The 13,223-nt window shown below is 40.2% G+C and overlaps 1 protein-coding gene across 6 annotated transcripts in view; it reads right to left on the reverse strand.

The window, feature by feature from the left end:
* The window catches only part of Rit2 (Ras like without CAAX 2), a 327,715-nt gene that overhangs the window by 165,370 nt on the left and 149,122 nt on the right, over positions 1 to 13,223 (reverse strand). For all 6 annotated transcript variants that reach the window (XM_042264077.2, XM_076554862.1, XM_042264076.2 and 3 more), the window contains one exon: positions 11,496 to 11,687. In XM_042264077.2, coding sequence (XP_042120011.1) covers positions 11,496 to 11,687 — 192 coding nt within the window. The remainder of the gene's footprint in view (positions 1 to 11,495; positions 11,688 to 13,223) is intronic.

A 13,223-nucleotide genomic window follows, 5' to 3' on the forward strand; every position in this document is an offset into this window, starting at 1 on the left:
CCCTGCTGCCTGTGGATCCAGATGTAGAACTCTCAGCTACTTCTCCCGTACTGTGTCTGCCTGCATAGTGCCATGCTCCCCACTGTGGGGACAATGGACTAAACCTCTAAAACTGTAAGCAAGCCTCAATTAAATGATATTCTTTATAGGAGTTGCAGTAGTCATGTTACCTCTTCATAGCAATAGAACACTAAGACTGGGAGCATCAGGGTACCCAACTAGGGTGAACTGAGTTTTTATTTCCTCAAACTAAAACTAAATCCATCTCTCATAATGTCTCATTTCCATATATGCAGAGACAGTGCCCTATGTGCAGCAAATGAGAATTATAAAAATACTAAAGTTAAATGACTTCAATACTATAACTTATCTGGCTTTTAATAGAAAGGAGGAGAAAGGATTGTAGGAGCCAGATGGGTCAACACACATGTGCGCACGCGCGCGCGCGCGCGCGCGCGCGCGCACACACACACACACACACACACAAAAAAAAAAAACACCTCAGAATCAACTATTCTGGGCTCATAGGGGCTCACAGAGACCAAACTAACAACCAGGGAGCCTACATGGGACTGACTTAGGCACTCTGCATATATGTTACAGTTGTATAGCTTGGTCCTCCTGTGGGACTCCTAACAGTGGGAACAGGGGCTGTCTTCAACTCTTTTACTGGCTTTGGAACCCTACTCCTCATTGGGTCACCTTGCCCAGCTGTAACACATGGGGAGGCACTTAGACTTACTATAATTTGATATGCCATGTATTGTTGATATTTTTGGGAGACCTGCCCTTTCTTAAACAGAAAGGGAGGAGGAGTGGGTTGTGGGGGGTGGGAACAGAGGTAGGTCAAGGAGAGGAACTGGAAGGAGAGGTGGAAGGCAAGACAGTGGCCAGGATGAAATATCAGCCTTACTGATTACAAAAAGTCTTTTCATTCTAATTAAAACAAACCAGAGATAAAAGAGAAGATAAATCTTAAGCAGTGGCATGGAATAAGTATCCAATAAAGCTGATTCAGTTGCTGATGTCTGAAAGAGTGCTTCCAAGAACCTCTGAGATGCTTCCTCTAAGGACAACCATGATTATGTAACAGTCACCATAACTTCACAACATCTTCCAAGACTACACAACATCCCCCATGACTACACAACATCCTCCATGACAGCACAACATCTTCCATGACAACACAACATCCTCCATGACTGCACAACATCATCCATGACTACACAACATCCTCCATGACTACACAACATCCTCCTGATTGCACAATATCCTCCAAGAATGAACAACATCCTCCATGAGTAGACAGCATCCTCCATGACTGCACAACATCTTCCATGGCTGCACAACATCCTCCATGACTGCACAAAATGCTCCATGAATAGACAGCATCTTTCATGACTGCATAACATCCTCTAAAACTGCACAAAATCCTCCATGACTGAACAACATCCTCCATGAATGGACAATATCCTCCAAAACTACAAAATCCTCCATGAATATACATCTTCCATGACTGCACAACATCCTGTATGATGGCACACATCCCCATGACACCATATCCTCCTTCATGATTGCACACCATCCTATATGATGGCACACATCCCCATAACAGCACATCCTCCTCATGACTGCATAAAGTCCTTCATAACTGCACAACATCCTCCATGATGGCACAACTTCCTCCATGACACCACAACATCCTCCTTTCAGCTGCATTTCTGAAGGACTGGGAAAAGAATACTCAATCACTAACTGCTAAGTATGCAAAACTGCATTTCAAACTTAGTTTGCCTGCCCCAGATTCTGTTTGATTGTTATGAGAATAGTCTGATTTTCTCTACTAAGAGAATTGCTAATAAAAATAATTCATCTTTTCTAAATATTTCTGGTTTCCCTACCCAAACTAAGAAGAGTTTTGGGGGAGGCAAACTTCCTTCCTATTGTGGCTCTTGCACTCACCACAACCTATCATCCTCTGAGTCAGGCATCTCAAACTCACTCTCTCTCTCTCTCTCTCTCTCTCTCTCTCTCTCTCTCTCTCTCTCTCTCTTCTCCCAGAACCAGGATCAACACCAATTGGCTTATAACGCACCAATGTCCCGTTTTGGCTTGCTTACTATTGGAATTACAGGCATGTGTCTCCATGCCATGCTCCCATTCATTTGCATTTGTCTTTTCTTAGGGTGAAGATGTTCAATGGGGTCATAATCTCCAATGTTTTTGCCTCTTTTTCCTCATCCAATTTGTTTTTTTAAGACATGAAGAAAAAGGAAATAGTATCTGGTCTTTAATTTAAATGTCTTTCTTCATAAAGGATTTTCCCTGATTTTATGTAAGACAACTCCTCTCTTAATGAGTGATGTGAGCCACCTGTGTAGTCACATGCAAAAACAGAAGGACGTAGTGTGAAATGTGCCCAAGGAAAGGTCCAGGGTAGAGAGCATAACAATTCCCTAAGCCAAGGTTAGGAGGAGGGCTTAATATGATGACATTACATTCAAAGGTATAGGAAACATGACGCAACTGGACACATAGATGAGCCATGTTTACATAAAACCCTGGAGCTGAGACTGCTAGAGGGGACAGAGGAAGGATGAACTTTAACATTATTGGGCATTTAGGGAAAAGTAAAAATAACTTGAGCAGAAACCCACCAAGCAGACTGGGAAGTATCTACTGCAACTATGACCGCACCTTTCTGTGGTCCTCCATTCTGATCTCCAAGAAAGTCAGCACTGCCTCTCTGTCCCTTCTAAAGGGCTGTGCATAGATTCCTGACTCTCAACCAGAGCAACAGGCTTCAGGGGCCATGTTCTAGCACACCAAACTCACAAATCTTTGTAAAACATCCTTGGATTTCAATTAGACTTATCCACCGTTAAATTTATGTTCAAGTTGAAAGAGCCGGCTATATGTACGAGACATGTAAGATTTAACCAGGTTATCAGAGTAAGCTGGCCAAATAATAATTCTACAGGTGATATGAACTTAGAAACAAAATAACAGAGCGGGAGTTCCAACTAGAGACAGGGGAGGAAGGTCAATGCAGAAAGAGAATGGGAGGTAGGGGCCAAATAACACCAAGGTTGTTGATAAAAACTCAGTGAGCCATATTATCTTATATTTACCTAAAGTTATACACAATATAGGTGTATGTAGGCATGTGTGTGTAGATATATACACATATATATATAATATGAAAGGAAGTTCAGCCACTTGGGGTGACAAGGTTCCCCACAAAAACAACAGACGAATAAAAATCCTAGTAACAGGCAAAGCTCTTTTAGAATGGTTGGCCAGAGTAATCCAAGTGACTCCAAAAATACAGATAATAAATGGAGCCCTTGGTTACCTCTCAGGAGTTGAGGGTGTGTCCTCAATTTCTGAAGACATCACACTCCTTCGTTTTTTTTTCTATTTTCTCATTGTGTTTATTCTTCTCTCATATATTACATCCCAACCACAGTTTCCACTCCCTCCCCTCCCCCACCACTCACCTCTCCTCTTCCCCAGATCCATGCCCTCTCCAACTCCCTTCAGAAAAGAGCAGGCCTCCCAAGGCAAGGCCTCAAGTGGAGGGATTGGGACACCAACCCCGCCACAAAACCTTTGACCTACTGCTTGTCCTGCCTACAGAGTGTTCTGGGACCAGAACCTAGAAGATACCACACTCTCAGGACAAAGGACACAGATGACCTGATCTGAATTTGATCTAAAAGTGTCCCTCTTGTGGTCTAGCTTCCATGGTTCCAGAAAATACTAGGCAAGCTGGCAAGTGAGGAAAGCAATTCAACAGGCCTACCCAACTGCTACACCCATGAACGATGGCAATTACCAGCACGGCAAACTATGCGTAAGGATGCAAAATGTGGCAACCAGCAGCTGTCCAGCTAGACTTGAGAGCCACTCAGCAGGAGGGAAAGTATGCCTGGTACTAGAAACAGCCAGTGATGTGAGGCCATAAACTTTAGAAAAGAATCCACTACTACCACTGCTCTATGAACAGAGTAATCCCTCTCTATGTTCACCCTTGTACACCCAGATTCCAAAAGTGATTGTTATTTACTGACTAGCTGTTAATCATTAGATAAATAAATTAAATTAAAATGGGAAAACAGAGGAGGGGTGAGAAGGGGAGGGTTGTTAACTAGGGAAGAGAAGGGGGTCTAATTCAGAGAGAGAAAGGAGGAGGAAAAATAAACAACACTAAAGTTGTTTAGAAAAGCATATTATTTTATAAGCTAAGCTAAAATCGCATATGTAAGTGTGTGTGTGTGTGTGTGTGTGTGTGTGTGTGTGTGTGTGTGTGTGTGTGTGGCTTAAATGGAGTTATGCTACATGGGGTGATAATGATCCTCTCATAAGCCATAGACAAATTTAACAAAAACTCCAGTACCATGCATGGGAAACCTCACTTGAAGCTGTTGGTTGGGGTATGGGTTCAAGATACTAAAAAAGACTAGAGGTTATTGGTATTGCTCTTGACATTTTCCCAGGACTTGAAGATAAGACCCTGTTTCTGAAGATACCACATGCTTTGGACACAGGACTTGGAGGAATCTAGCTGGAACTGACCTGGAAGCCTCCTTTCTGAGGATTACCTCTCATAGAAGCTGGAGGAATTACACAAGGCTGACAAAGGAGAAACAGTGGTGTCCAACCTAGCTGAAATTCAACAATAACTGGCTTGCAAGATAGTCTCAATGGCACAATATTGGCAGTTTTGTCTTGGCAGCAACCAACAGCAATTTGATTGGATATAGGGCCCACTCAATGGGAGGGAATTCAGCCTGTATTGTAAACCTAGGCAACCACCCATGACTGGGAAGGTCACCTATTCTAGAAGAGAATCTACTGCTTGGAATCTAAAACCAATATTATTTCTTACTAGATTCTAAATACTTATTCTTATACTCATAGACAGTGCAGCTCTCACTCCTCATCAAAGAAGCTTCCTTTTGTAGCAGACACAGACTGTTACAGAGACCCATAACAGGTCAAAAATGCAAAGAACAACTGACTACGAGTGTCCAACTCCAACTGAGAAATCTAAAACACAACTCCTACAGCTAGAGCACAGAGAATATCCCTGGAAGAGGGGCTGAAAAGACTGTGAAAGCCAGAAGATCAGAATGTCTACTGGGAGATAGGGTCATCTAAAGATGACAAAGAAATGGCACCAATGAATTTTCAAAACTATGGCAGTCTAAGCAAGACCCTAGTAATGATAACATCAGTTTTCATACCAAGGTTGGTGGGGGAAATCTCACCAAGTCCCAATCCTAAATGAAAAGCTACAGGCTACCGTGAGAAAGAGAATCAGTCTTCTCTGGTACAAGCCCCTTTGAGAGCTTATCTAAACCCATGTAATGAGCCCTAAGAACACATGAATGTATGAGCAACACTAAATGAACGTGTGTGTGTGTGTGTGTGTGTGTGTGTGTGTGTGTGTATTTGTGAATTTGAGAGTGAATGGTGGTTTACATGGGAGGATTTAGAGGAGGAAAATTGAGGGTTGGAAATTATATAAACAAGCACTCATGTATGAAATTCTCAAAAGATTAAAAATATAAATTAACTGGGTATGGTGGCACAAGCCTTAAATCCCAGCACTCATAAGGCAAAGACAAGAGGATCTCTGTGAGTCTGAGGCCAGCCTGGTCTACATAGTGAGTTTCAGGACAGCCAGAACTACACTGAAAGACCCTGTCTCAAAAAATAAATATAATTAATTAATTTAATAAAAGAAAATAAATATAATGTATACATATGACATATAAAAAGTATGCATGCATACATTTATTTATTTATTTATTTATTTATTTATTTATTATATTGACAGAGAAAATGAAAAAACTGATTAGATTCAGATTCTAATTCTGAACTCTACAAGTTTGGACAAATTATGTAAAATTCCAAGCTTTATTTTACTTCTATATCAATTGGAGTTAACATTCACATTTAATAAATTAAATTATAGGAAGAAAATGAAAGTGAAATAAAAATGTATAACTAGAGATAAATAAAACTATTAGTTAAATTTAATTGTTTATCATGACAGTAGAAATGAATTGCTAAACTTTTCATTTGCATTTAGAAAATAAATGCTCATTAGTTGAAAATCTGCTGACTCTCATATCATACACTCTGGTAGATATCTGCATGTTTGTTTTATCTTTGATGAAATGTGTCTCCAAGGCAAGAACTGCCCGTGCAATTATTCAGAGCATGCTTGACACATGTTTATTACATATGCTTATCTCCCAACTCCCTACAAATCACTGGCTACTGCTTATGTACAGCTCTAAAACCAAGATTTATTCCTTCTTCCTAACATTTATTTTCTTTCTGCTCTTCTTAAAATAGCCCTCACCCTGAATCAGATTGTTTCTCCCTGACCAGGATATTTGTATTTTGGGGTTTTTTTCCCAAAATATGCTGCCAATGTGCATCTCATCTTTGTCATCAACTACTGTCCACACTGGCAGTGAGATAATGTGGTGGTCTACTTACTTACTTTGCATCGATCCTAAGGAGAAAGGTTTTTAAGAGGACTGGGTTTCTTAGTTTCTTACAGTATTTTCAAGCTATTGATATGCTGCTATGATAAGTAGGTATTTGCTATAACTCTACATAAATATTATTTTCTCAACAAAGCCATCCCCAATGCCCAGAGATATAATTACTCACTTCTAACTAAGATCAATACTTCTGGTACTAGATATCTCATTGAAAAATACAGAAATGTTTCCATGATCTCCAGGCACCACTGAGCTGCCCAGCTTTGAAGAGCAGTAGCTCCTGGTTTCAAGTTTATTTCTTATAACTGAAGGGTTTGCCTTGTTCTGTCTTCAGGATAAGACAGCTTGCAGTCTGTGACTGATGGAAAACTTTATCCCCCAAATCTCTGGAAGTCATTCCAATTCATAAGCCTTCTTTATGGAATTGGTTAGGGTTTCCCACAAAAAAAAATGATCCTTTCTCTCCCGCGTGATGTCAGAAGACTTGACCAGGAGGAACAAGGGGAGATCACAGAGGCTCAAGGACCTAGTGCTGCTGTCCGAGAGTCGGGAAGTCACAGAATAGTCTGGACACAGAGTCGGGCAGAACTTGGTGCTGCCTTGTGCCCTGCGCCAGGTCAAACTGGGGTCAAATCCTAACATCGCACATAGAAAAGTCACTGCATTGGATTCTGGAAAAGATTGTCCAGCTGTATGAAACAGTCTTTCATAACACAGGACCCTTGTCTTTTTCTTATTTTCCCTCATGCTTTCTCCTTGCTTTGGCAAACTGTCTTTTCCAGGGGTTGAAGATCTCCATTCACACTCAAAGAATTAGTTTTCTGATCCTCCCTATGACTACTTGGCAATAAAAAGCTGGGGTGTTTGTTTATTGTTTGTTTGTTTGTTTGTTTGTTTGTTTTTGTTTCATGTTCTGTTATCTGAGAGGCATCCTACAATCCTTAATCTAGGAAAAACCAAAAGCAAAACAAAGAATGCATTCATGATGCACTGGTGCTTGACAGGCCCACAGTACAGCAGTGAAACGTTAAATCATTAAATGCTAAGCTTTACCTCTTATCTTTAACTGGCTGCATGAAATTCTGCAAATTCCTGAATGTCTAGAAGCTTGAGCTGACGCCTAGATAAATAGACATCACATCATCTGGGAGCCAATTTCATGATTGTGGTAAGAATTAAATATAATTAATGAAGTCCCATGCTTGACTAATTCATCAATGCCATCATCAGCACCAGAATAAATATTCCTGGATAAAATATTAGCTCTTACAAAGAACTCTTTCATTTTAACTCAAGCAGGGAAAAAAACAACAAAATCTTGATGCTCCAATCATCATTACTTATCTCTTTATTCATCTTTTTTTTTAGTTGAAAGGACATAAAGCTCATCCAAATGCCCTAGCAATATAAACACCTACAATGTTAAAAAGGCAGCTTTAAATAGAAGAACTCTTCTGTTTTTAACCTATTTCAAAGAAGACTGAGAAAGAAGAGATGCCTTGTGAGACATTCATCCTTAGTTCTTCATTATTATACAAGTCTAGCCTTAGATAGATAGATAGATAGATAGATAGATAGATAGATAGATAGATAGATAGATAGATAGATACCTGTGTGTGTTTCAGATGTAAAATACAGAATAATTTTTCAAGTATACATGTAATATACAGTACATAGTCCGTTTTAATTTTAATTTTCTTGCTAGCTACAATAGTTTTGTAAAGTCAAGTTCTGTCGATAGATTTATCTCTTTAATAGTCTCATTCTTCAAATGCTTACATTTTAACAGCATAGTGCTGAAAGATGAAAATAAAGTGTAAATTGAAATCGCATTGCAAAGAAAAACCCCATTCTGCAATTTCAGGAATGGTCATTTCTATCACAAACACCACAGCCAGAAGCCCAATTTCCACATCAGCACTTCATTATCGGAGACTTCATTAATGGACACTTGGTGCAGGAGCACCTTTAAGAAGGTGGTAATTGTGTGTCCATGGTTTTTCACTCTCTGTGACTCTCGTGTGTGTTTGTTTTATCTAAAAGGAAGCCTGTGAAGTCCAGTGTGACTGTTCCCTCTCTTTAGTCATAGTGCTGGCTTCAGTGCTTTGTGGTTTGTGTTGCTGTGATTCACTTTAGTGCAGACTGGGAAGGAGCAGCCAACTTTCCAGGGTGTGATGGGCTCTCATGAACCTGCCTCAGGGATTGTTTGAGCCAAGAGTCTTCTTTGATCCTAGAAAAATCAGTGCCTAGAAAGCATGGGGAAGCCAATGTCACCCGTATTTGGAATCACAAAATCACTCTACAAGGTGTGGACTGAACCTGTTTCCTAATCTTCTCATATTCCTAGTTTTCTTAGAGTCTCTTACAGCTCCCCTGAGTAGCCCAGTCTGTGTTGTTTGTTCTCCAGGAACTCTCGGTGCAACTAAGGAGGCACGGTAACCACAGGTGCTGCCGCCTAGTAACCACTAATGATGTACGAGTATGAGCGTCCCCTCATGCTTCTTCCTAGAAGCCCTAAAAAAGTGTATTCGTATTCTGTTGCTGTGACAAATATCAAAAGCAACTTGGGAAAGAAAAGGCTTATTTGGCTTACAGGTTACAGTATACCATTGAGGGAAGCTAGGAAGTGAACTCAAGGCAGGAGCCTGGAGGCAGAAACTAATGCAAAGATCATGGAAGGAGGCTTCTTACTGGCCTGCTCCCCATGGCTTGCTCAGACTTATTCCTTACACACTCCAGGACCACCATCCTAGGGGTGACACTGCCCACAGTGGGTTCTTTCCTCCCACATCAATCACTTATCAAGAGAATGCCCTCACAGACTTGGCCTAGAGGCCAATCTAATAGCGGCATTTTCTCAACTGAGATCCCCTCTTCGCTGATGCCCCTGGATTGTGTCAAGTGGACAAAAACTGACCAAGACAGAGATCAAATCATCCCACTCTTCAGATGGGTGTATCTGGGAGGTTCAGACACTATGATCCTCTTCCTTCTTTTGCAAAGTAAGTGAGGATAGAGTGGTAATAAATTATTGAGATGAAAACTCCCTCTTACAGAGGTGTAATCCTATCATAATAAACAATTTTGCAAAAGCAAAATAAAGTAGAAAAACAGCCACAGATCAGTTATACAGGAAACAAACCAGCATAACTTCTGCATTTGGTTTGAATAAAAATGGCTCCCCATAGGCTCATATATTTGAATGTTTGGTTCCCAATTAGTGGAACTGTTGGGGAAGGATGAGGAGATGTGGCCTTGCTGGAGGAGGACATGTGTCACTGTGCATGGGCTTTGAGGTTTCAAAAGCCCATGGCCCCCTGCCACACACACACACACACACACACACACACACACACACACACACACTGCTGCAACTTGCAGATCATGTGAGCTCTAGGCTAATGCTCCAGTTTCATGGTCCCCCCTGCCGCCATGCTCCCTGCCATGAAGATCATGAACACTCTGAAACTGCAAATGAGCCATAACTGAATGCTTTCTTTTAAAAGTTCATTGGTCATGGTGCCTCCTCCTACCAATACAACAGCTAACTAAGGCAGCTTCCATAACAACAGTTAGCTAGCACCTTAAGATTAGAATCTGAAGTACAACATAAAATACAAAAAAAGTCACCACAAAAAAAGCACTCCAGTAAATAGCTGCATTTTCATGTTAAGCAAAGCTTTTTAAACATTGGCTTTATATGAGCTCTTTCCATTTTAAGAAAACATTAAATGCATTAAACATGAAAATTCAAAGTCATAAGATACACAAATTAGGGGGGAAAAAACTCCGTTTGCTTTAGCCATTATTCCTACCTTAGCAAAAGGTCTTATTAGCAAGTTACAGTAGTAGCTGGTTTAAAAATTAATCACTAAATGGAATAACAGCAACTATTAAAAGCCAGTTCAAATTTAAAGTCAGTATAAATAAAGATGAAGCATCCCAAATTACAACTAAGCAACTCAATTTAGAGAATTAGATTTACAAAAATTTGATTTGCATGCAAGTTCCTTTCTGCAACCTAAGCCACAGCAATGGAATCCTGTGGTGGTTTTCCTGGTCCCTGAACAGATAACAGCTGGGTCACAGGTTCCATGCAGCCATCTCAGAGAGGGCACTGTTACAGCCTCCCCATCAGGTGATGCCTAAGAAGCAGTGTCTGGCCTGATGAGAATACACTGTAATGCATGACAGCAAATCTGGAAAACTTGTCATTCAAGATACATACAGTTTCTCCCTTCTGAAGTTTTCTTGAGGAATACATGAAACTATTTGAATATCGTGATGGTAGAGCAGCCATGGTTTAGAAATGACTGACTGTATATGAAAGCAATTTCTCATTCGATACACAAAGGGAAGACTTTTATCTATCAATGCATGAAAAATGACTCAAAAACTTAGTGACTTAAATCTTTATGTCTGTTATGAACTTCATAAGTCAAAAAAACAAGTAATGTTCAAACAGGGGACATTTGCTGTACCAGGTGGATTGGCTGAGGTGTCTCATAGAACGACAGGAGAAGATGACTGCTAAGTAAACATGCAAGACGGCTTTTCCTACATGCATGGTACCTTGGTAAGGACAGCTCTGACCCTGGTGCACATGACACATGGGTCTCATGTGAAGTTTGGAACTCAAATGTGAACATTCCAAGTGGCAAACACAGAAGCTGCAGGATTTTTAAATCTCAAACTCAAAAGCTCCACAGGGTCATTTCTTTGATACACTCTTGTTCAAAGCAAATATAACACCTGACAGATTCAAGAATACAGAGAATGGTGAGGATACTATGAAACAGCATATGGGATCGATAATTATAGAGGAAGAAAACACACTATAAAGGAAAATAATATATTTCTTGGGAGAAAAAAAATAAAACATGTGGTTGATTAACTGAAACAGAATGCAGTCATACTTGATACCAGGTACCACCGGAGGCAGAGACAAGCTAATAGAAAATTTGCACTCACCTGGCGGAACTGCTCCAGGTCAATTTTGTTACCCACCAGCACAAGGGGAATTTCATAGGTGTGACGGACCTGGAAAATAAGCTCCTTGAACTTGGCAGCCTCCTGGAATGACTGGCGGTCAGTAACAGAATAGCAGATGATGAAGCCTTCACCTCCACGCATGTACTGCTCCCGCATGGCCGTGAACTCTGCCTGGAGGAGAGAAGAGTGAGAGGGAGGTCTGGGTTGGAGAGAGTTGACAGGAAGGGTAATGTATTCTTGTGAAATGTGAATATTTCAAACTACTGAGAGTGTCGGTGTTTAATTATAGGTTAGATTTAAGAGCTCCTGGACAATTCTGGCAAATGAGAAGTCATAAACATGAGATTTGTTTTTATATTGCAATGCCCTCACTTGATAAACGAATCAATTTGTGTATTGTAAACATTATGTCTTTGAGGTTATGTTAGCTATGTCCTACTTTAATTTTTAAACATTTTCTTACAGCCTGTCTTTTGAAACTTTGTTTTTCCTAGAAACCATTGAAAACATGGATGATCAAAGGAATCCGGCTTCGCTTTTCAAAAGAGAGCCCATTTGTGAGGAGAAATCTGGAGCCAAGTCCTCTGAAGGATCTGGCAGAATGAACCACTTTTCTATACAAAAAAAAAAAAAAATAAGAACACAGAGGCTAGAGATATGGCTGAGATGGAGAGCCTGCCTAGCGTGCGGAAGGTCCTGGGTTCAATCCCCAACAGAGAAAGGAAAGAAGGAGGGAGGGACAAAGGTGGGAAGGACATACAAATGTTAGAATTCTGATTGTCTCTGCCTGTCTGAGAAGCTGTTAGCATGATGCTTTCGTATATTCCAATGTTCTTGGGTTTGTCTCAGAGAAGCTTATAAACAGGACCTGGCTGCCTGAAAACAGTTTTATTTCCACCCTCTGCTGACTCCTTCATCTTTGTCTTCACTTTCTGCCAAAGGCAGGCTGCATTCCAGATGGTCCCCTTGTCCCTGCTGTACCAGCCTTTCATGCTGCCTCCCATCTCTATTCCAATTCCCCAACATCTGAAAATCCCAACATTTAAACTGTAATCCACAGTTTCTTCAAGTCAGAAATACGCGATGTAATTATTTATTCTTAGTCTGAATGTACTACTAAAATCACAAGGAGTGATTTGGTAGATGCAATGGTTAACTTACAACCTGGGCTTGCTTATGAAACAAACCATACTCAACAGTAAGAATAGATGAGAATATATTGTAATTTGAGCAATTGGTGCTATGAGTAACCAAAGAATGGGAATTAAAAGTAGACTTCAGAACTGGGGAAAGGGAACTCTTAACCCAACACAATATAAGAACAGTTAAAATGTATGCTTAGAGTACTTGCCCTAACAAATGCTAATTTAATTTAACATAACATTCAAAGAAGGGCGATATTTCATTAGACCAAAAAAACTACAAAATATGAGAACATGCTTACAAGTGTAGACACACTGATAGAACTAAAATGACCTTGAGTTAGTGATTGTCTTTAAAACATTTTCAATAAATATGGAGTCAATGCCAACAGTATCATGGAGCTAAACCAACAGCTTCAGAATTTTAAGAATCAGAGTACAGAGAGGACAGAAGGCATGTCTAGAAACAGACAGCTTATTACCATAGAAGCAATTAAAAATTTTTCACCACTGACAACATTAAATTTTATATACTTAATATATAACATATATATACATTTAACAC

Source organism: Peromyscus maniculatus, chromosome 19 (genome assembly GCF_049852395.1).
Source record: "Peromyscus maniculatus bairdii isolate BWxNUB_F1_BW_parent chromosome 19, HU_Pman_BW_mat_3.1, whole genome shotgun sequence".
Taxonomy (NCBI): Eukaryota; Metazoa; Chordata; class Mammalia; order Rodentia; family Cricetidae; genus Peromyscus; species Peromyscus maniculatus.